Raw genomic sequence first — 23,161 nt, 5'->3', positions numbered from 1 at the left:
GGGCCACCCCAAAACCCATGGGGTGGCCTGCGGGCCACCCCAAAACCCCTGGGGTGGCTTGCGGCCACCCCATAGGGGTTGGGTGGTGCCACTCCTGGCTAACCTTCAATTTTTTTTCTTTTTAGATTTAATTTTTTAAATTAAATTAATAAAAAATTAATATTTTAATGGGGTAAAACGATGCATTTCGAGTTGCCCTAACGTCTGTTAAAAAATTTTAACGGTAGAGATTTTATTGTCATTTCAATTGACCCAGAGACTAAATTTTCGAAAAAAAAAAAAAAAAAACTTAAGGAGATTAAAATTTTGAAGGGTTGACTCAGGGATTTATTATACATTTTCTTTTTTTTTTCTTTTTTTTTTTTAATTAATATGTCAACTTCCATATCAGAAAAATAAACACTTATTCTTTCAAAATATATATATATATATTTTTTTTTGGTTCTTTCTACAAAGTGACCTCCTCTTACCAGAACAGAGGTGACCAATGAGAATTTTAGAGAATCCAACGGGCCGGATTTTGTTTTGAAAATGTTAGCAAACATAGAATATCCATACTTCCTATTTGATTGAATTCACCAACCACTGAACAATGAGTAATGGGAAATATTGAATTCACTGGAAAGTAACGCCCTTGTTATCAAAGTTACAATTACAAGTTTTTCAAAACGAGGCCTAAGGTTCTGCAGCAGACCTACCCAGCAGCTGATGAATTACCCTGCTTTGGAAATGTATCAGTGTGGTAGGTAAATGAGTTACTGAGAAGCAAAACAACAACCTCGAAATGTATTTATTGAGAGTAAACAATGTCAATGTCTTTAAACTTTTCATTTTTTGTTAGGTGGGTAGTGTCATAAATTCAATACCAATACCACAGATTCATCTTAAAACCCTTTCTTTTAAACAGAAAATTGCAAATCTGTTAGCTTAGATTTGAAGACAAATTTGGTCTGACTTCGAAGTTTTTACAAGAGAACAAGACCAGATCATGGATAACTAAGTAGTTTCAAACAAATTGAGTACTGTTTGGTATGTTTTATATATGCTACTTTCAAAATAACTTTGAAATAAGTTGCATTTAATGACAACCATCAACTACTTTGCCTTCCTAGACAACAATATGCAATACCATAGTACTATGCTGGTGAAAGAGTGACAGTGACTTAATTTCTCTAAAAGGAAAAGCTTGGTAGTATTAAATGAATGGGTTGGCTAAGCTTCTCTTCATTGTAAACAAACAGAGAGATAGTAGAGAGACTGAAAGTGAGAGAGCATTGCTATTTGGTAGGGCAAAGATGGAGAAAGTTGCTAAGGTGTTGGTGATCCTCACCATGCTGTTACTGGTCTTTTCATCGGATGTTGAAGGAGGAAGGCAACTCAAGAGCAAGGAGGAGAAGGTCGAGCACCCGCAGAGCTTTCTTGGAAATGGAGGAGGCATTGGTGGGGTTGGAGGGTTGATTCCAAGCCCGGGTGGGGTTGGAGGGTTGATTCCAAGCCCTGGTTTCGGTGGGGTGGTTGGTTCTGTACCAACAAGCTTTTGTGCTATCTTCCCAGCAGGCTGTGTGCCAGGTCTGCCCACTATCCCTGGTGGTTCCATTGGTGTTGGCTCACCTCCGTGAGAGAATGGTGTCTACTAGCTAGAGATGGGGCTTGTTTTTAGGTTGCTATGTGATTTTTTTTTTTTCTTTTTTCTTTTTTTTTTTTGCTTGAGTGTTTGCTTTTTGAGAAGTTTTAGGGTCTTCAGTTGGCTTTCAATTCTACTGCTGTTATGTAAACAAATACCCCATCTATAATTGATCTATCTTATGGTTTTCTTAGTTTTGTTTGTGCTACTTGATTTGACATTATGGTGTTTTGCAACTCTGTCTCTCCACAGCACCTTCTCTCTCTGAAGAATCAGTCTTAACCAAGAGCACCTACAAAACAAGGGATACTGACCCTAAATCCTTAGCCAAACACTTTTCCTTATTCTTCAATTAATTTTTTATTTTTCTCTTAAGTAAACTCTGAATTGCACCAACAAGGTGCAATATGCTTACATCTTTTGTTAACTTGTGGCACTAATGACCATACTGATTACTGAGGCATAAAGTGTCAGTTTTGTATGATGGAAGCAGTCTAAAAAGAGAGAATGAAATTAAATCTTGACCGTTAAATAAATTATAGCAGATATGTTATATATATATATATATATATATATTTTTTTTATGACACTTAAAGCCAAATTCCTGCATGATTATGGTCCAAACGACTTTGCAAAGTCCATTTGCCATTTGTTTGTCAAACTATCGGGTATGTTTGGAAAAGCACTACATTTTTTTTTTTTTTTTAATTCAATCTACTAAAGTATTGAAATGTGTTCAAAATTCATTTGATTCTTAAGTGCATTTTAATACATGCAGTTTAATAAATTAAATTGAAAAACATTCTTCCAAACTAATTTAGAAAAACAAAGCTTGTATTCCTTTGAATCAAAGTTTCAACATGATTTAAATGTTCTTTGCTTCATTCTTAAGGATGCCCAATTAATTCCTTCGTCTTTGTCAATAGCAAAACAAACGGGAAGAAAACTGAAATATGAGTTATTTTATTTCTCACCCATTAATTATACCTTTTGTTAAAACTGAAAAACAGGTTCGAAAATATAGGGGTGAAAAGATGGTTACGGTCGGCTAAAATCGCTAATCATAACTATATAGACTGTTAGTAAAATTCATTAAACGCCAATGCGGTTAACGGTTAATAACTCTAATAACTGCGTAATAACCGCTAACTACTTTTTAAAGAAAATTAAAAACTTAAAAAAAAAAAAATGACGTCGTTTTTACGGTAATATGATACTATTCTACTACATACGAGATCATTTCTAGATTTTTTTTTATATATTTAAACATAAAAATGACACTAGCGGTTAGTGATTTTTTTAAAACCTAAAAGTGCTAATGATAATCGCCTAAGTAGTTAATAATTTTTTCTAACCGCCTTAAAAACGATTAGCAATTAATAAGATTAATAAGTGAAATTTTTTTTAACCGCTTTCAAAAGCGGTCAATGGTTAGTGGTGTCCGAGCGGTTACTAAACAGCTCGTCTTTCAGACCCCTACCGAGAGACACAGTGGTCAAAACGCTGCCGAGAAAATCTTCCCTTTGTTTTGTCTGAAAAAAACAAAAAAGAAAAAAAAACGCAGCGAAACTATAAACAGTAGTCAATTACGTTTCAATCAAATTTCCGAGTCGAACCCGATTCTGACTCCCGCAGATCTGTTTGTTGTACTAATCAAAGCCGTCTCAAAGTCCCTCAGGTTCTCTCTCTCACCTCTCTACGCAGATGTATGTGTGAATATAATTTACTTTTTTTTTTTTTGTTCTTTTTATTGGGCATTTGTATGAAAGAATTTGTGGGTTATGCTTGTGGTGGCACCGATTATTCAATTTAGTTAGGTGAAAGGAGTGGTGGGTCGGTTAATTTCTATGGGTTGAAGGTTTTTATGGGTAATGGGTTCAATTTATTTTCGTTTGCTTTTTATTTGTATTTGTGCATTTCGTTATTAATATTTTAAAAATCGCACGTAGATTATATGCGCGGGGATATTCGAAGCAATGGTAACGAGTTAGTTGTTGATGAAAAGAAAGAAGAAGCGTGGCTAAGCCTTGAAGTTTGAGATTTGGCAAAAATAGGTTGGGGTGACGTTTAAGTTGTGCAAAAGGGTTGATGGGTTGATGGCTTTTAAGTGGTTTTGCTTCAAATGAAGGAGGGATTTGTTGGTTTGGTGTTTTGCTGATTTAAATGGAAATTCATTCGTAGATATTTGTATGCTGTCACGAATAGACAGTTCAGCATTGTGGCGAATGAAACGATAACACTGAACCAGTTATAAATAAAGTAAAAGAAATAATGAGTTAAGCCTTAAGTGTTGAAGGCAAATGAAGTTTAGAGAGAGTGAAAAGCAGTTTCTGTTTCTTGGTTGCTATGTGGGTTAATGTTTGTTGTTACTGTGGATTGAGATACTATGTGCTGTAATAGGTTTGAAAGGCCGTAGCTTTTAGTGTTCTTGCAGGCTGATTTTGGCATTTGGATGCATATTTCCCTGCAAGCAGTATCTGGTGTTTGAGGTCTAATTTACATTGCCAGGGTTCTGTGTGTTGACTGTGAACATTAATCTATATTTTTATCCTATTTACTGACTGGTCATGTAAATCCCACTGTTATCACATTCTATATGGTTCATGATCCATGAGATGATTGTAACCTGCTGTAAAGAGGCTTATGAGTTTTAAAGTATGTCTTCTTTTTCTTTATCCGTTTTACCGATTAACATAAAGCTTGAAGGTGCCATATATTCACCTCGTAGATATAAGTAAAGGGCATATTTTTTCTTATGTTATTAATTTGGATCCTTTATTTATGAAAACTCTACTCAGGTCTCCATCATTTTTCACCATTAAACCTTAGTAATAAGAAGATGATGATTATTCTCATGAGCATATGATGGAGAGGTGAGACTAGAAACAGCTGCCCCTATTAAACAGCTTTAATATTTGTCAACAGTCTTATCTTGAGCCCTGGTAATGATCTGAACATGAATAAGTCTGTAGTGGGAGCTATTGCAAACTAAGGAAGAAAATTCGGTCCCCCCTTCAAACAGCTGTAATATTTGTCAATATTCTTATCTTTAGCCAATTAGCCCTGGTAATGAACTGAACATGAATAACTCCTTAGTGGGAGCTATTGCAAGTCATATTGTTTTCCATATGGGGTCCTTGGTTGGCCAGAATGTAATGGTGATCCCAACATAAAATCACTTCTATTTTGATTTTATTTTTTTAGCTCGGAAGAGAGATACAATGGATGATAGCTGTGCTGTCTGTGCTGAGACACTTCTGTGGGTGGCATATGGATCATGTGGCCATCGGGAGGTCTGCTCCACTTGCATCATTCGTCTCCGTGTCATCTGTGATGATCGTCGTTGCTGTCTCTGCCAGTCTGAATCCAATATCATCTTTGTCACCAAGGTTAGCCTTTTTTCTTCTTTCCAGTTTTTGATGTTCATATATGATTTTTGTGTTTGGTTTTGGGGCCATTAGCAAGTCTTATATATAAGCAAGCTCTTGTTGGATCCAATCGAGAGCTATAAGTTGGCATATGGTAACTTCTCCACAATTACTTCTGTTCTCCTATCTTCTGCTTGCAGACACTGCTTTGAAAGAGAAAAAGACCCATGTTCACACTGTTCTGAGTTGTACCTGCAATGCTTGATGAATTATTACATGATTTACTTAATGATATACTTCTTGATTGTAATGTATTGTTCGTTACTGCCCTGTTTTCCAGGCTTTAGGAGATTATACAAGGATGATTAATGACTTTTCAGTTTTTCCAGCTGATCCAACAGAGGGTCAAGTTGGGCCATATCGGTATCATGAAGGGGCACAAGCGTATTTTGATGATGTGGATCACTACAAGATGATAAAGGCCATGTGCAGGCTATCATGCATTGTTTGTGATAAGATAAATGAACAAAGGAATGAAGGGTCAGAGAGCAGAGCAGAGTTCAAGAACATTGAGCAGCTGAGAGGCCATTTGTTCCACCGGCATAGACTGTTCATGTGCAGCCTTTGTTTGGAAGGTAGGAAGGTGAGATATGTTTACATGACATTAGATATTGGTGACACTTTAAGTTTTGTATACCATTACTCGATAATTAAAGGAGTTGGATTTAAAGTATGTTACGATGTGGCTACTGAATTTGGTTTTGTCTCTGTCCATCTTATTTGATTACCCACTACATAAATTGCTCTGTGAAAGGATACAATGGAGGTTGTTTGTAGAGCTTCTCATCCTAAATTCTTATTGATTAATACTGATCTTTCTTATATTTTGGACGGACTTTTGAGTTCTTACCTTAGCACTCTCTTCTCTTCCCCTTGTTGGGTTTGGTATCGGATGAATTTTCTGTAGAAAATTCTCTAATATATTTCTAAAATTATTCTCTTGTCCTAGAAACATGAATCGGGTACAGAAAATGCTCTCTTTGATTTCTTTTGAAAATTCATCTCTTGTTCTAGAAGCATTTTTCTAGAACCCGATATGTGCATCATATGTTACTGACTTCACTGTGCATTGTGCACCAGATATTTATCTGTGAGCAAAAGCTATATAACAAATCTCAGTTGAATCGGCATATAAAGACGGGTGACTCAGAGGTTGATGGCAATGAAAGTGAAAGAGGTGGATTTATGGGACATCCTATTTGTGAATTTTGCCAAAATCCTTTTTATGGGGACAATGAGCTGTACTTGCATATGTCTACTGAACATTTTACTTGCCATATATGTCAAAGGTAAATGATGCTTCTCTTTATGAGAAGGTAGTAAATTGCTTTTGCGTATAAGCAAACTTACTCTTTCAAGCATCCAATTTACCTTGTTCCTTGCAGGCGGCATCCAGGACAATATGAGTACTATGAGGATTACGGTGACTTGGAGGCTAGTTGTTTTCTGTTTTTTTACATCTTAAATATCCTTGTGTTTTCAGTGAATCTTTCTTCTTAAGATTTGTGTTGACATCAAAAGAAATCTTGCAGATCCATTTTCGTCAAGAGCATTATTTTTGTGAGGATGAGACTTGCCTTGCCAAAAAATTTGTTGTTTTTTCAACTGAATCTGAACTTAAGGTGAAATCTTTGCTTACCCAAATATTTTTTAGTTCTCCTTTTGTTTTGAATATTTTCCGTTTCTTAATTGTTATTTTTATTGGAAATTACTGTCTCACTTAAATCTAATATCTATAGAGGCATAATGCCATGGAACACGGAGGGAACATGTCTCGATTTAAGCGTAATGCCACTCTTCAGGTTTGTATGCATTTTCTTAAGTTTCCATTTTTTGTGTTCTCTCATGCAAAGCACCATTGACAGTTTGTGGACCTGTCTGGCATTTAATTTTGATGCTCGTCTGTCATTCATACATCTTATCACGTTGAAATGGGTGTATCTACTGTTTCTTCTTCTTTATTTTCAGATACCAACAAGATTCCAGTATTGGCGGAGTAATGAGCAAGATCGTCAAGGTAGAAGACGCGGTTCTCGTCTTCATTCATCAGACAATCAACTTTCTTTGGCCATTCAAACTACTTTTGAGACAGCCAACGTTGAACAGTATCGTCATGCTATATTAAGTGCCCAAGCAGTTTCCAATGACCGTGAAGCACATGATTCTGAATCAATCATTAACTCTTTTGAACCATTAGCTATCAGAGAATCTGAGACACCTTCAAGAGATAGTCATGCTTCAGCACGAAACACGACTGCACGGTTGGAAGAATCATACTTTCCTCCACTTCCAGTGGCTTCTAGCAGCAGTAGACAGAAATACAGAAATGATTCAGAAGAATTGAGTGGGAACACAATGGCTGCTCGTCTTCGTCACCAAAACAATGGAACTGTAGCTGTTCTTAATTCTTCTCTGGCATGGCCAGCAGGAAGTCATCAACCTAGCTCATTATCAAATTTTCCCAATTCTTCCAAGAGGAAGCCCGCAAAAGTTAATGAATATTTACCTTCTACTCGTGTAAGCCCTGCTCAGTCTAGATTAGCCACAGCTGATGTAGTTATATCATCTAATTATCGTAGTTCGTCAAGGAATTCAGGTAGCACCAGTCAGGTTGGCCACTCTGCTTTGATTCCCAACCTTGTAGACACAGGTTCTTTTGAGACTTCTGTTTCTAGTTTTCCTCCTCTCTCTGCTTCTCAAACTAATAAGACGCCCTCAACTAGCCAGCCTAAGCCAAAGTTGGAACATGTTCACCCTGCTAACAAGTCTCTGGTGGAAAAAATCCGTGCTGCTTTAGAATTTGATGAAAACAAATATGCTGCATTTAAAAAAATGTCTGCAGAGTATCGCCAGGGCTTAGTTGATACAGGGGAATATCTTGCCTCTATTTATCAGTTTGGTCTGTCACCTCATGTTCTTGAGCTAGCTAGACTCTGTCCTGATCCTCAGAAGCAAAAAGAGCTTGTGGAGACTTACAATTTTAACATGAGGACCTGTGGTTCTCATGACAACAGTTTGAGTAGTGATGATGGTTGGTGCAAAAACAAAAGAAGTTCCAAGAAAGGTAAGAAGAAGTGTGGAGAGAATGGGTTAAGTGGTTCAGAGGATGCTTTGGCTTATAGAATTATCAGCAGTGCAAGGAATTTGCAATCAAATTATGGGCCTTCTGATGGAGAGGTGGAGGTCTTATCAACGGATGGGAATCGTATTGGGAAAGGCAAATCGAAGATTGATGTGGATGATGAACAGACCAACTCAACTCCTATCAATCAGTTAATAACAGAGCCAAAAATCCAAGATAGTTCTCATTTTGCTGGTGGTGGCTCAAAGAAAAACTTCAGGACCGGGGGAGGAGGAAATAAGCAAGGGAAAAAAATTTCGAAGTTCCTTAGAAACCGCCTTGGTAACAATGCAACATCACTTTTAGATTATTCTGATCCAGGTCCTAATCAAACTGAAGAAAAAGCAGATGAAGATAAGGACCCGCCCCAGGGATTGCAAGTTTGCGGAGCTTGGCGTAATGGGGGAGGGCGGAGAATTGTGGCGATTACCCAGAGAGAACACAAAAAGTGATGTATTTGTTGTTTAATCTGAATTAAGAGTTGCCAGTTTGTTAGTATAGGATAGTTGGCACCTCTAGCACTGGAATGCTATCCCTTTTTGTATCATTGTGTCCCTTCTGTTTCCTTCTTGGCCTGTATGTTTCCTAAATGTTAATGGACTTTGCGACACCGGATTATTAGAAGCGGGGAATTGGCTCAAACAAGCCTCTTGTTGACTTTTGGTTAAGCCCCTCATAATTTGATTATTTATGTTTTCAGAAAATGAAAAATGCTTGTTCTCCCATGAGTACATCATGTTTATATATGGCTGTATGTTTTAAGAAAAGAATACAACTGTAATGTGATAAAGACAAACAAAATTGAGAAGATTTTGATTCTAGAGGGATTGGGAACAGGGAAAGATAGGGAAAATAAACGTTGGGCCTTCGGCCGGTCTCTTGCCAAGGGGGCTAAGGTGATGGAGGAAAGGGTTAAAGGGTACGGTAATTTAAATTAAGTTAATTAATTTAGTGCGGTAAAAGTAGCATCACGCGGGGATAGCTCAGTTGGGAGAGCGTCAGACTGAAGATCTGAAGGTCGCGTGTTCGATCCACGCTCACCGCATGTTTTTCCACTCTATGCTTTTATTTCCCTTTCTTTTCTTCTTCTGCTGGGGATTACCCAATTTCAATTTTTGGATGATGTGTCCCACCAAATCCTTAAAGGGCAGATGGCATTCTTTATGCATCATACATATCACATACATACATCCATCCTTTTCCAATACTTAAATCAATCTATTGTCACACCAACCAATCTTGCATTACTTTTTTTTAATTTATTTAGCATTGTTTATAAGCAAATTGGCAAAAAAGGATAACTTCTTAGAAATACAAAGTGGATAGATATCCCCTGAGTGCTGGGATATGCGAAATTGTGATCAAGACATACATACATACACAAAAAAGGCATCACCATGACATCATGCTTAGGCTTCAATTACAATATTAACCTCTTTTAATTTCTTTTGGACACACATTTCTTTCAAATTGAGTTGAATTTTTTTTTTAATAGCATTAAAAATAGTTAAAAGAAAATTCTATTAAAAAAGCTTATACTTCTCACATGCTTTTAAAAAAACATGAAATTTTGTCGGTTTCTTAATCAGCACTATTGAACCAACCAACCCACCAACTTTATACTATCTTCTTATTATTATTTTTGGGTGGATTGAAAGGGGTTGGGTGCATGATATACGATTTTCATGATGTGTTAACACCGTGGACTCCAACACCTAATATAAAATACAAAAAATGAAAATACAAAAATATTAATCTAATATAACTAACTGAATATTATTCAATTCAACTGAATTGGAGGTGATCATGTTCCGGTTTTGAGGCATGCATGTGGATGTGAATCCATACAACATACAACGTGGTTGTCAATAATTTTAGGAGGGTTAAATACTAAATATCCTCCCTGGGGTTTCACAACTTTATTTTTTTCCTCTTAAAGTTTGATTTTTATCACAGGAGGTCCTTGTAGTTTTGATAATAGATCAAATTAGTCCTCTGTCAGTTGATTTAACAGAATTTCATGTGAACCAATAAGATGTTGATACGTGGCACTTACTTAATTTTTTTTAAAAATTAAAAAAAAAAATGTATATATATATATATATATATATATATATATATATATTTTTTTTTTAAAAAAGGAAAAAAAGAAAAAAAAATTTATGGCATTAAAGGCCGAATGGCCAGCGAGCTACACCCCCAATTTTTTTTTTTTTTAATTTTAAAAAAAATTTTAAGTGCTACGTGTCAACATTTGATTGGTCCATGTGGAATTCCGTTAAGTCAACTAACGGTCAATTGACGGAGGAGTAATTTGGTTTATTATTAAAACTACAAAGACCTTCTGTGATAAAAATTAAACCCTACAAAAAAAAAAAAAAAAAATAAATAAAGTTATGAAATTTAAGGAATTATTTAGTATTTAACCAAGAAGTGAAAGTGGGGATGTGAGGTCACTCTTATTTGTGAGGTAACAGGTGCCACTAATTCCATGACGTGGCTTAATGAGAATGGTGGCCAACAATTGAGGATCATCCAATAAACAAAAGAGGAGCTCTGTCCCTCCAAATCTACCCACCATTTTCCACTCATGGGTGTGTCCCAGTGGAGTCAGCAGTCACCACCATTTCACCAACCGCGTTGGACTGCTACGTGTCTTTTCCCAACATCTTGGGAACCTCTTCTGAAAAGATTTCTCAGTTTCAGCTCATTATATAAGCTCATTGCACTCTGGCTCATAAGCTTTCCATCGGCTCACAATTGTAAGAATTTCTTTCGATTTTTTTTTTTTTAAGAGGAAAAATGTTACAACGATGATTATTTTCATTCTTTGATCCGAATAAAAAAATGAATGAAAAAATTTTATGGGAATGCTATCAAACATTAAGAGAGGTAAAGGCCCAATTTGCTAAAGCATATACACGATAATTGACATATTTAAAAACTTTTGAAGCATTCCAATTTTAAAAGAAAGAAATATCAAGTCTTAAATTAAAGTCATTAAAGCACTAGTAACAGCTTCTTTTTTATTTTTTTTTAAGTTTAGGGTACAAAACTAGTTGTTGCTTTCCTATAAAAATATATTTCACAATAGCTTCTTTTACCTTTCTCTATACTATTAAAATATTATTTTTTTACAAAATACAAATTCTTTACTTACCTTCACTTTTTTCACAAAATTTCAATTCAATTTTTAATTAAAGACAAAAAGATGAAAGATGAGAGAGAAAATATAAATATTTATATTAAAATAATGTATAAGATATCGTTATTTATATTTATAATATTTATATTAAAAAACGCTGTAGCAATCATTGAAGGTTGGTTAAATGTAGGAAATCTCATATGAGTAGATTTTTGTGATTTTTGTAAAATTTTTCCTAAACATAAGAAAATGGATAACATATAAAACATCTGTTGCTAGTACTCTAGAAGCAAGTTGTCCGGTAGCAAAAAAAAAAAAAAAAAAAATGGCTGATTCACAGCTAAAATTACCAAGAACACATCCCCTTCAAGCAGACAATTCTTAGAACCTGAACAATTACATAAGAAAAACACACAAAAAAAAATCAAAAAAATCAATGAGGGAAGCCGTAGTCTGAGCCATGAAGCCAAGAAGATCACATCAGGAGTTGGTGAACTCTAAAAAAAGCCAACAGACTGAACCGGTAACCCACCTGCCGCAAAGACAAAAATCCAAATAGGTGGGTCTGTCACTCTCTCCCACCGACTCCAACCAATCCCCACCGTCAATCAACCCCCCATCGAACGGCCTAAATCCCACTCCCTATATACCAGCTTTGAGATCTGGAGCCCACCGCCATAAACAAATCAGAAATAGTGTTATGATGGGAGCATTCTCATTTTGTTTCCCATGAGCTCTCCAGTATTTTAGACTATGGAAATCATCACGATGGATTGCAAGTAAATATTTATAATAATTGTGTTGAATGATTAACAAAAGGGCGGGAGAGCTCATGAGGCTCACGAAAGGGGCTATCTCAGAGTAGCATTTTGCAGTTGAAAAACAATCAAGACCGTCTATTCCTACTAGATCTAAAGTCGTCCTCACTCTGTCCCATTACCTTTCTGCCTATAAATAGTGACCCTCCAAATTCTCGCAAAGAACCACATAGTCCCAATTGAGAGCAAGACTCGGGGACAAGCCAGGACAAGTCAAAGGTCAGGTTGCTCTTAAATCAAACATCTGGGTTTTACAATTTTCATCTACATCATGGTTTTCCCAAGTTGTATTTGTGTTTAATTCCTTGATTGGTGCTTTAGTTCCTTGATTAAAGCTTATGTTTTTGTTTGTATGTTTGTTTGTTCTTTTGGGCTGGAATTTATAGTTGCTGGGTTATTATGCTTGGTTTTTGTGTTTATGTATTGGGATTTATGCTAGCAAAATCTCTGTTATAGGGTTCTGTAAGTGCTAGTGTCAATTACTTTGAAGCAGTTTAGTTCATCTGTACCATTAGTTTGGGTGGAAATAGTGCAACTTTGGTCCTTGGGCAACATTTGAGTAAATGTATGCTTATGGGTTTTTTTTTTAAAATTTTTTTATTGGTGTTAATTACATAAAAGGAAGGAAAAAAATTTGAGGCTTTTAATAACCAATTTTCTTATATGACTTGATAAGTTTATTGTTACTTTGTGATTTGTTTACGTTGAAAGTTGAGAGTTCTGATGGTTTCTCTGATCGTTTATATCAATTTATTGGGTTGGAAATGACATTAGCTTCATGGGTTTTCCTTGTTATGTACCGACTTTAGAATCTATTTGCTCTTCCTCTCTCACATGTAAGATTCTGTCCAACTCTTTTTGATTTGCTTGGTTTGGGATTATGGGTCTTTAGTCGTGACGCTTTCTAGATTGGTGTTAAGAATGGCTCTTCCCAATTTGTGAAGAGCAGGATCATATTCTCATTCTAGTATACTTTCATTTTAATATAATTTGTTCCAGAAATGTGCGTGATACTTGGCTTGTTGGTGCTTCTCGACTTTTAAATTTTTGGATAATTTGTTAAGACACTGTGCTTAGATACTTGTATTTGTCCCGATAGTTTTCTTGGGTACTGCTCATTCACATGGTGACATATCTGTCTGTGATATTGCTCTTTGCAGCTTTGGCAAATTGGCATAATGGATACCTTCCTATTCACGTCTGAGTCTGTGAATGAGGGCCATCCCGATAAGCTCTGTGATCAGATATCTGATGCAGTGCTTGATGCCTGCCTTGAACATGACCCTGAGAGCAAGGTTGCCTGTGAGACTTGCACCAAGACCAACATGGTTATGGTCTTTGGAGAGATCACAACTAAATCCAATGTAGACTATGAGAAGATTGTACGAGACACATGCCGTACAATTGGATTTGTTTCTGATGATGTGGGACTTGATGCTGACAACTGCAAGGTTTTGGTTAATATTGAGCAGCAGAGCCCTGATATTGCTCAGGGTGTCCACGGTCATCTCACTAAGCGGCCTGAGGATATTGGTGCAGGTGACCAGGGTCACATGTTTGGATATGCTACGGATGAGACACCCGAGCTTATGCCTCTCAGCCACGTTCTGGCTACCAAGCTTGGTGCACGCCTCACTGAAGTTCGCAAGAATGGGACTTGCCCCTGGTTGAGACCTGATGGGAAAACGCAAGTCACTGTTGAATACTACAACGACCATGGTGCTATGGTCCCAGTACGTGTCCACACTGTTCTTATTTCCACACAGCATGATGAAACTGTTACCAATGACGAGATTGCTGCTGATCTCAAAGAGCATGTTATCAAGCCTGTCGTCCCGGAGAAGTACCTTGATGAGAAGACCATCTTCCATCTCAATCCATCCGGGCGTTTTGTCATTGGGGGGCCTCATGGGGATGCCGGTCTCACAGGCCGGAAAATCATCATTGATACTTATGGTGGATGGGGAGCCCACGGTGGTGGTGCCTTCTCTGGAAAGGACCCTACCAAGGTAGATAGGAGTGGAGCCTACATTGTTAGGCAGGCTGCAAAGAGCATTGTTGCTAATGGGCTTGCTCGGAGGTGCATTGTCCAGGTGTCATATGCTATTGGTGTTCCTGAGCCATTATCAGTATTTGTTGATACTTACGGCACTGGGAAGATTCCCGATAAGGAGATTCTGAAGATTGTGAAGGAAAGCTTTGATTTCAGGCCTGGGATGATTGCAATTAATTTGGATCTTAAGAGAGGTGGAAATGGGAGGTTCTTGAAGACAGCCGCTTATGGACACTTTGGAAGAGATGACCCTGACTTCACATGGGAGGTGGTGAAGCCTCTCAAGTGGGAGAAGCCCCTGGAGTAAAGCTATGCAGGTGATCAAGAATGTGCTTGGTCTTTGCAGCTTCTCTTGGATCGGGGAGTGCCTATTGTTTGATGGCCATGTTTTTTTTTTTCTTTATTAATTTTTTTTTGCTTTCTGTAATGTTCTTCTGCTGTCTTTGGCCATATATGGAGTTGAATCATAGTTGATGAAAACATGTGGAAGAAAGCTGCATCAATATCATTACTGGATTGCCAAATGAAAGAAGAGATCAGCTGCAGAGCAGCATCAATGTATTAATGTATTTGTTTGTGAACAACGAGATTCGGGTGATTGATCCATTTTCATTTTGTAATTCCTTATTTGTTCATTTCTCTCTTTCGATATTTCTTCTTGAGCCTAAACTTTTCATCCTGCTGACGGGCAAAATCTTGAGCTGCCAGCCAGTCTGCTGCTGAAAGATTTAGTTGATCATTAATCCCCTTTCTCCCCATCTGTCTGTATTTGCCCAGAAAAAAAAAGAAAAGAAAAAACGTTTTCAACCGCTGACATTAGATCTCATAGTTTCCATCCAGGCATTTCTGGTATATGGCTAGTTTTTCATCACAATCTTACAGAATCTCTCTCAAGCTACCAGATACAATTTCTTCCACTTGATCAATTTATACATCATATCTTACAAAACATGAGAAATTTGCAGATCATCAATCAAGCACACTGATCAAGACATTACATGCAAACAAAAGGCTTGCTGGCTGCATACAACATCTCCATCCTCTACAGGGAGCCAAAGGTTTACCTACGCTGGAAGTTCAGCCGTCCTATAAAATATGCAAACAAGGAAACAAAAACAAGGGGGAAGGCAATGAGAAGAACCGCCACAAGAGGTAAGCGATCATGGTGAAACCCAAAGTAATCTTTTAAGAAGGCTGCCACCGTTTTGGTTTCTCCAAACACCATGATCTCTGTATTTATATCTCCATATTGTGAAGTAAGCAAACCGTTCAGCGACCAAGATGTAGGAGTAAGATAATACATCCAGACCCACCACTTTGGAATTTGCTGCAAAGAGTAATACAACCTGCTCAGTTCAACACTTCAACTATACATTCAAAATGTTCGCACCCACATATACTTTATGGTCCACATTATTGACAAGTTTTGCAGGCATTTAGCAGCTTACCGGTTCAGGCATCAGAAAACCAGAAAACAGGTTGAAGATTGTGTAGAAGGCTGAGGACAAAATTCCAGCTATCATGAAGTTCGGCGTCATCGACACAAGTAGCATCCCCATATAATTGAAGTACAGCAATGAACAAAATATTGCATAGAAGTACCAGAAAACCTTATAAGCTGATCCATAATATCCAATCATTGGATATGTGATTATCACAAATATAGCAGTTTCGGTGAAAAGATAGGGAACTTCCACTATCACCTGCAAAATCAGTATTCAAAACTGTATAAGCCAAAAAAATACTAGCTAAACAAGAGGCCCCTGATCAAGATCTTAGGTTCCAATCTCACTCTCTCTCCTTTGGTGGATCAACAGTGATAGTAGGCTGCAGAAATAGAACTGATTGGTAGAAAAAGGGCGCAATGAGCTGCCTGTATTGCACGTGAGATGACTTATACTATCATTGTCAAAGATCTAGCAAGAAGCTAAGTGCTGAGATGACTCATACTATCCTGAAATCAAGTCTACAATAAAATTATACCTGTCCAATTGAATAAGCCCATGAAGAGTACATCCCTGAAAATCTTTCCCGGTACATAACGGTTCGCTCTGTTGCAACATGTTGTAGAACTGTTGTACAGTTATTTATACCCAAGAAGATCACAGCAGCATACATTGAACCGAATACATTGAATAAGTTCTGCTGGTTATTTCTAACAGATAAAAAAAAAAAAAAGTTAGTTCTTTGCAAAACTCTACAACTCACAATGCATAACATTATTTAGACAAGATAAAGAAGACCAGTAATTTCTCATGTGATAACATTTTTCTACAAGAAAAAAAAAAAGAAGTTAAAAAATATAAAAACTCACAATTTTTTTCCTTGGTTCCAATATAATGCCCCAAATATTAAAGCTGTTACAAACGAATGCATGATCCGCATCAAGTTGTATGCAGGATTCCTCCAATAAGACAAATGCTGTTTCCATAGGCAAGATTTGATTTGTCCCCAACCATTTTGTGAAAAGCGGGTAGGAAAATGCAGATCTCTTGAACCATGAGGTGGAGTGCTCAACTGCCTCACAAGCTCTTTGTTGTTCCTGCAAATGGGGTAATAGTAGGAGTCATATCCAAGATTTGAAAGATGGCAATACAGGTCATATGAAGATCACTCATCTTGAGGACAATAATATGATTTGCATCTTTTGATCATATTATCTGACATCCGGAATAAGCTATGCTAGAAATGCTGCTACATCTTACTTTTGAAATAGCAACACTTTATTTGACATTATACAAGACAACCAATGACAGTTGCAGTTGAACACAGCATGCAACTCACTCATATAAAGTAGATTCCCTGTATTTCTGGGCAAAATCTACACCAAGTACAGCTTCTGCAGATATAGAAGTGACCTCTAACATCCACGTTGCTGGATTATAATTATCTCTAATCTTTGGAACTCCCGAAATACCCTGTCAGAGTAAAAGTTGATTAAAATGAAGATTTATCAACTGAACCACTCAAAGTAAGTAGTATTACCATACAAGAATGAACGCAGGAAAAAGGAAGTATATACATGTATTCTTACAGCAAACTGACCTCAAAATATTCTATAACCCTACTTGAATGCTGTCCTAATGGTCCAGAGTATATCATGTGTCCACCAGTTTTTAGAAGGATTAGCTGCAAAAGAGAAAAAAAGGCTTGAGCTAAATAACTCTTCCAAGATTAGATAACAAGAAAAATGTTGCCTATACTACATTGTTTCTCATTTTCACTTTTTGATAGTAGGCTGGAATGAACCTCACAAGTTCATACTCTGGTTGCACCACAACAGAGTACATTATTTCCTCCATTGCATCCAAAATCCAAACTTCCTAGACTGTTTCTTTATCTCTTTAGTAGTCATGCTACTAGTGAAATCAACAGCACTTCCAGAAGCAACAGAATAGCTTCTTCTTGGTTTCAAAAGTAAATTCTAGTCACAATTTTTCTTTTAAAATGCTCAGAAATTGGTTTTTCACCTCATCAAATGATTCAAATATGTCAATACTAGGTTGGTGGACAGTACAAACAATTGTTCTTCCTGTATCAGCTACATTCTTCACTGCTCGCATCACAATTGCAGCTGCTCTTGCATCCAAACCCGTTGTTGGTTCATCCATGAAGATAACAGAGGGGTTGGCAACAAACTCCACAGCTATTGTAAGCCGCTTACGCTGCTCTGTTGATAGACCACTAACTCCAGTTACTCCTACTAAGGCATCCTTTATTTCATCAAGCTCAATGGTCTCCAGGACTTCATCCACAAATTCCTACAAGACATGCCACGGCAATTTCCACAAATTATTATCCCAACAATGATTATAAAACCAAACCTGACTTAATGTCTGTCAGTACATGGAGATCTTACAGCTTTAGTTTTTGAGTCTATCTCAGGAGATAAACGGAGCCAAGCAGAAAAGATCACCGATTCTTCTACAGTGATTTGAGGAGAATGTATATCAGTTTGCTCACAGTAACCAGATATCCTAGCAAACGTTTCTTGAACCTTGGGATACCCTCCAATCTTTGTTTGCCCTTCGATATAGCCACCGGTCTTTCTTCCTGCTAGAACATCCAGAAGAGTTGTTTTCCCAGCTCCACTGACACCCATTAATGCTGTAAGAACACCAGGCCTCAATGCACCGGTAATATCAGAAAGAAGTTGGAGTTTTTTGTTGGTGAATCCCCTTTCCCTCATTTCCTGGTAGCCGAAAAGGAAAAAGAAGAATAAAATGAGAGGATATTAGTGCAGTGTTATGTGAATGGTTATCAATTAACCAACCACCAGAAAGTTATATGAAGTTAAATGTGATTACCAAGGGGGAGTCAACATAGTATTGCACTTCTTGAAACACTACTGTTAAGGGTGTAAAAGGTAAGACCATCCTGCCTGTGAGTTAAGGCAAGGCACTCATTAAATGGCCGAGAAATTTATCTAAACAAACATAGATAGATAATAATCTGAAGAGCAAGAAAATTGATCTAACCTTTATTTGGTTCCATATTAGTATGTGGAGGAAAATTTCTAGATTTTTTGTCCACATGGGCATCATGGTGTGAATCTTCACTTCCTTGAATTTTGGAGAGCTTTTCATGCGAAATAATAGCACGAGATGATCCAGGAGCTGATGTTTATTAAACGAGAATGGATCAGCATGTATTGTCACCTTGCTATTTAAGTTCAAATATAATAACGATAATGAACTTACACTTCAAGAAACTTAAGGCCAGGATGTATCCAATGTTGAAAGCTAATGCAAATCCAAATAAGGCACCAACTGATATCCAATATAGGTTTCCATTAAAGTTTAGTCCTCGACTTTCAAGTATTTCTAGCCCTATTGTAATGTTTGTGGACAACATCTACAGATAAGAAAGGAAATCAAATTTAAGTGGTAAGGCAATGGATAAGGAACGAATAATGCATGCCATAAGATACACACCTTCTGCCATCTTGGGGCAAGAAATTCATTTACAGAAAGGCCTATCTCTCCATACGTCAGGGGAGAAACCCAGAAGCCCCACTTCAACCAAACAGGTATAGAAGCTGCAATCAACAACACATCTCAGTTTGTCCTTTCAACTGAATCTCTTATAATTGGATTGACAAAAAGAGTTAAACCTTACATTTTTTGATGATGAAGCCGCCAAATGTTACGAGAAGTAATATTGCAAAACTAGCAGCTGTCATCGAAGCATTATTATTCTGAAATACCGAGGCCAGGAAACGGAACATGGATAATGAAGATAAGTGCACTGCAAAAAGTAGAACAAACTGGCGGAAGAACCTAAAAACCAGCAAATGATTAAAGAGTCACAACTAACAGAATTTGACAATGCTGCTGCACTTAACATTCCTAATATTGGACAGCAACGTAAGTATATGCTAACTTCATTTGTCTTTGTCAGACAACATAGATAAAGTAAACCCTGACTTGCATAAAAAGTTTTCCAACAAAAATAAAATAAAGGAACAAATAAATATACATATTTTCGTGTCAAACTCACCTCTGGGCCTCAGGAGTATACCCAATAACATAATATGTAAGAGTTGTCCAAACTATAGAGTCCACAAATGAAAGAGGAATCTTTAGAAGACTTGCTGGAATAGCATAAGCCCAAGCTGGGTAGAAACACATTGCTTTCTGTTTGTAGAAAACTTCAAGCCTTTGAATAGTCATGGACAACTCTGGGATCCCATTAACAAGAAAGATGATAAGAGCAAAAAACAGGGCACCCATATAGTAATTTGCATGAGTAACATCAACATCCATGCGAGTCCGTAAAAATACAGTCATCGTGATACATGCAACAATAGTAACCTGCAGATAGAAATAGCAAAACATGTTTTAGATTTTGCAGGGCCTTTGACAAAGTAAATAAAGAATTGTGATAGGAAGAATGAGCATATGTTTTAATGCCCCAACCCGGGAAAAAAATAAGCATAAAGGATCGGGGAACATCTACAAAAGTACAAATCATCTTAACCTGAGTTGTTTTGAATATATAGATAAAAGAACTCCTTTTCATGAGAAGAAGTTCCCTTGACGCACAAGCTCTAAAAAGTTCCCATTTAGAAAGAGAATATGGACTAAAGGAAAGAGCATTTTGATGGCTTTGGGATTTATCATATGGCTCTGAGAGCTCCTCATCTAGCTTCTTTCCATAAGGAGACTCCTTGAACTTCCTAGAGAACATGTCAACTGAAACATAACTGTAAGGTACTTCTGTGCGATGCCAGTATTGTGCTTGATCTTTTCTAGAGATAACCTGCATAAACACAGGATGAAGTAGTTCTTTTGAACAAATGAAAGTTTAAAAGAAAACAATTGTAAGCTGCTGCTATATACTTACCTCTTGGACAAAATCAGCAACCCCTTTCCTCTCAGGACACTTAAAACCGCAATCCTCAAAATACTCTAGAACATGATCACGTGGACCATGATACACAATCTTTCCTCCTGACATTAAAATGAGGTCATCAAAAAGATCAAAGGTTTCTGGTGCTGGCTGAAGAAGCGAAATCAGTACTGTAGCATCTGTGATATGCACCAGCTGCTGAAGACAAGTAACAACTTGAAATGCAGTGGAACTATCTAACCCATTTGTGATTTCATCCATTAACAGAGCTTTTGTAGGACCTACAATCATCTCCCCTGAAAAAAAGAAAAAGAAAAGTCAAACTCATAGTAGTCAAAATCTAACCTGGGATTGGATATTATTCAAATTACCTGTAGTCAATCTCTTTTTCTGACCACCAGATATGCCTCTTCTCAATGCATCTCCAACTAGAGTGTCAGCACAGATATCAAGTCCAAGGATCTGAGAAGCCAAGTTAGCAATGGACATAAACTGGTGAGGTAGTTGTCCATTTATTACGAATTACAGAGCAAAAGTTTGCTTTCAGCTTTGTTAAAAGAGAATGACCTTTAGTATGTAGTCTGTTTGAATTGTGCTTTTTAGTCCTTCAACAGAAATTGCCTGTTCAAACAAATATTACATCAATATTACAACATTACCTTCCCAACAAAATAATATGACATCATGCAAAATGCTTTATGTATATTGACTCTACAAAACTTTGACAGTTTTAAAACTATAACAATCTGATTTCAATCAATACACTCCACTAACTATAATACCTTCATGTAAGTGTCTATATCTGGATCCGGAACAATTCCAGCTTCCTTCTCCCTTTTACCGATTTCCATCATAATCTCTTAATTAGACCAAAAATAAACGGTGATATTATTATCAGCTCTCTTGTGCATATATAGGGTGTCTATAACTAAATCATTTCCAAAGTGAACTCTAAGGAAAACTTACCTGCCCGGCTTCCGACACCCTGACAACGGGCTGAAAAGTCCAGTGTTTCCCTCACAGTCATGACAGGAATGTGCACGTCATTTTGGCTAATATAAGCTGAAGTCTTTTGTGGAACAAACTCTTCTAGTTTGTATCCATTATAGGAAATTTCCCCAGTAAGCTATTAGATAAAAACAGATAGATAATACAATGCTCAGTAAGACTGCAAACTAAAGTAGCTCCCAACCAAAAATTAATCTCTCTAAAATGTATATACAGTATGCTAGATATAATCTAGCTGAATTCAATATATAAAATAAGGAGATTGGCATATTATTTAACTCTATAATTTATGATTTCAAGACCTAAATAGGTATTTCTTTGAGATCTTCTTGACTTTTTCAATCATCATCTTCCAAGTTTGCATCACAAGTTATAGCTTCAAACTATCCCAATTAATGATCATATATGATCTTAATCAGGCTGATAATAGATGCATTCAAGTATTATTGAAGCGTAAAACCTTGAGAGATTGATCTAGATTCCCTGACAGAGCCTTTAAAAGGGAGGTCTTCCCACAACCTGGGGGCCCAAGCAGTAGAGTTACCCTGCAGAAAGGTAAGGCTATGTAAATACACTTCCATCCCAAAAAAAAAAAAATTATGAGGATGTTCTCAAATCTTAAAAATATAATGCAGGGTCCTCCAAGAGTCCTTAAAACACTGATCCAAATCACTAGACCAATCTGGTTTCATTTTAGTTTAATTTCTTTTAATAATTTCAACATTCAATTATTGTAAATTTCATCAACTTTTCTTTGAACTTGTACAAATTATTGGACAATCAAGAAACATCATTTCATCAAAGCACACAGCTAGGATGGGGATCGTGAGAAGGATGGCAGGAACAAGAAATGATAGAACTGAAATGACTGCATGCATGAGAAGCTGAATCCAGCAATCAGTAGGAAGATGAGAAGGTCAGACAAGCTAAACACAATGAAATGTCCACTGACTTGGTCAAAGGTCAAGCCTTCAAGGCACTAAAAGGGCAAGGAAAAAACTAAAATAAAAAATGGTTGACCAAGAAAAGGCAATAACTATATATAATATTGAGTTAAATTAAGCAGAGTTAACTTGGATAAAGCTTTACCTTCCGGGCTTGATGATACCACTAACGTCATTGATGATGTTTATCTTGGCTTGACGTGACTTTGAACCTGGCAGCTTAGCGCAGTCCTGTCAAACAAGCAAAATATATTATATATATATATATATATTGAAAATATTTCAACAATTTCTGGACTATATATGTTCTAGACCGCACAACCAAGAACTGCATGGCCTAGATTGCTTAAATCCTTGTTGAGAGTTACTTATATTGGTATTTATCAAATTAAGTGTTATATAAGTAAAGTGTTATTTGATAAATACCAATATAAGTAACTCTCAACAAGGATTTAAGCAATCTAGGCCATGCAGTTCTTGGTTGTGCGGTCTAGAACATATATAGTCCAGAAATTGTTGAAATATTTTCAATATATATATATTATTTTGTGTCTTGGAAATGCTTTAAATGGAAGGTTTTAAAGAGCATTGCATGAAAGTTGTCCCATATTAGAAAGAGTGAAGATTTTGTTGGCATTTATAAGTTCCAACAAATTTAAGTTGTTAAAT

At 36.8% G+C, this 23,161-nt stretch overlaps 3 protein-coding genes and 1 non-coding gene across 9 annotated transcripts in view; 3 read left to right on the top strand and 1 right to left on the bottom strand.

The window, feature by feature from the left end:
• The first annotated feature begins 3,147 nt into the window (after positions 1–3,147).
• On the top strand, positions 3,148–8,797 carry LOC132172751 (E3 ubiquitin-protein ligase HEL2-like). 5 transcript variants are annotated; one of them, XM_059584312.1, is made up of 8 exons: positions 3,148–3,302; positions 4,829–5,013; positions 5,333–5,635; positions 6,133–6,341; positions 6,438–6,486; positions 6,585–6,674; positions 6,792–6,854; positions 7,021–8,797. In XM_059584312.1, the coding sequence occupies exons 2-8, from the start codon at positions 4,846–4,848 to the stop codon at positions 8,623–8,625; spliced, it is 2,487 nt and encodes an 828-aa protein (XP_059440295.1). In that variant the 5' UTR covers positions 3,148–3,302; positions 4,829–4,845; the 3' UTR covers positions 8,626–8,797. The 5 variants fall into 5 exon arrangements, with proteins under 5 accessions (XP_059440295.1, XP_059440296.1, XP_059440298.1 ...); XM_059584313.1 differs by lacking the exon at positions 3,148–3,302 and having other exon boundaries at positions 4,928–5,013; positions 5,382–5,635; XM_059584315.1 differs by lacking the exon at positions 3,148–3,302 and having other exon boundaries at positions 4,930–5,013; positions 5,394–5,635.
• Positions 8,798–9,145: 348 nt separating this feature from the next.
• TRNAF-GAA (transfer RNA phenylalanine (anticodon GAA)) lies at positions 9,146–9,218 on the top strand. The gene has a single exon. It is a non-coding gene; the product is annotated as a tRNA-Phe (tRNA).
• Positions 9,219–12,257: 3,039 nt separating this feature from the next.
• LOC132171832 (S-adenosylmethionine synthase 4) lies at positions 12,258–14,824 on the top strand. Of its 2 annotated transcripts, none has more exons than XM_059583236.1 (2): positions 12,258–12,355; positions 13,297–14,824. In XM_059583236.1, exon 2 carries the CDS (start codon positions 13,315–13,317, stop codon positions 14,494–14,496), a length of 1,182 nt encoding a protein of 393 aa, XP_059439219.1. In that variant the 5' UTR covers positions 12,258–12,355; positions 13,297–13,314; the 3' UTR covers positions 14,497–14,824. The 2 variants fall into 2 exon arrangements, with proteins under 2 accessions (XP_059439219.1, XP_059439220.1); XM_059583237.1 differs by having other exon boundaries at positions 12,294–12,360.
• Positions 14,825–15,175: 351 nt separating this feature from the next.
• LOC132170737 (pleiotropic drug resistance protein 3-like) overlaps positions 15,176–23,161 on the bottom strand; it is a 9,170-nt gene continuing 1,184 nt past the window's right edge. Inside the window, exons 3-24 of the mRNA XM_059581823.1 lie at positions 22,638–22,723; positions 22,009–22,093; positions 21,507–21,666; positions 21,323–21,399; positions 21,108–21,161; positions 20,912–21,002; positions 20,535–20,836; positions 20,169–20,450; positions 19,689–20,002; positions 19,308–19,468; positions 19,124–19,227; positions 18,890–19,043; positions 18,668–18,805; positions 18,497–18,570; positions 18,049–18,381; positions 17,660–17,950; positions 17,235–17,318; positions 16,974–17,107; positions 16,504–16,731; positions 16,173–16,344; positions 15,638–15,892; positions 15,176–15,516 (exon numbers count right to left, since the gene is read on the bottom strand). Coding sequence (XP_059437806.1) covers positions 15,250–15,516; positions 15,638–15,892; positions 16,173–16,344; positions 16,504–16,731; positions 16,974–17,107; positions 17,235–17,318; positions 17,660–17,950; positions 18,049–18,381; positions 18,497–18,570; positions 18,668–18,805; positions 18,890–19,043; positions 19,124–19,227; positions 19,308–19,468; positions 19,689–20,002; positions 20,169–20,450; positions 20,535–20,836; positions 20,912–21,002; positions 21,108–21,161; positions 21,323–21,399; positions 21,507–21,666; positions 22,009–22,093; positions 22,638–22,723 — 3,846 coding nt within the window. The 3' untranslated portion in view covers positions 15,176–15,249. The remainder of the gene's footprint in view (positions 15,517–15,637; positions 15,893–16,172; positions 16,345–16,503; positions 16,732–16,973; positions 17,108–17,234; positions 17,319–17,659; positions 17,951–18,048; positions 18,382–18,496; positions 18,571–18,667; positions 18,806–18,889; positions 19,044–19,123; positions 19,228–19,307; positions 19,469–19,688; positions 20,003–20,168; positions 20,451–20,534; positions 20,837–20,911; positions 21,003–21,107; positions 21,162–21,322; positions 21,400–21,506; positions 21,667–22,008; positions 22,094–22,637; positions 22,724–23,161) is intronic.

This window comes from Corylus avellana, chromosome ca2 (assembly GCF_901000735.1).
Source record: "Corylus avellana chromosome ca2, CavTom2PMs-1.0".
NCBI lineage: Eukaryota > Viridiplantae > Streptophyta > Magnoliopsida > Fagales > Betulaceae > Corylus > Corylus avellana.
This window is presented reverse-complemented; position numbering and strand designations above follow the sequence as displayed.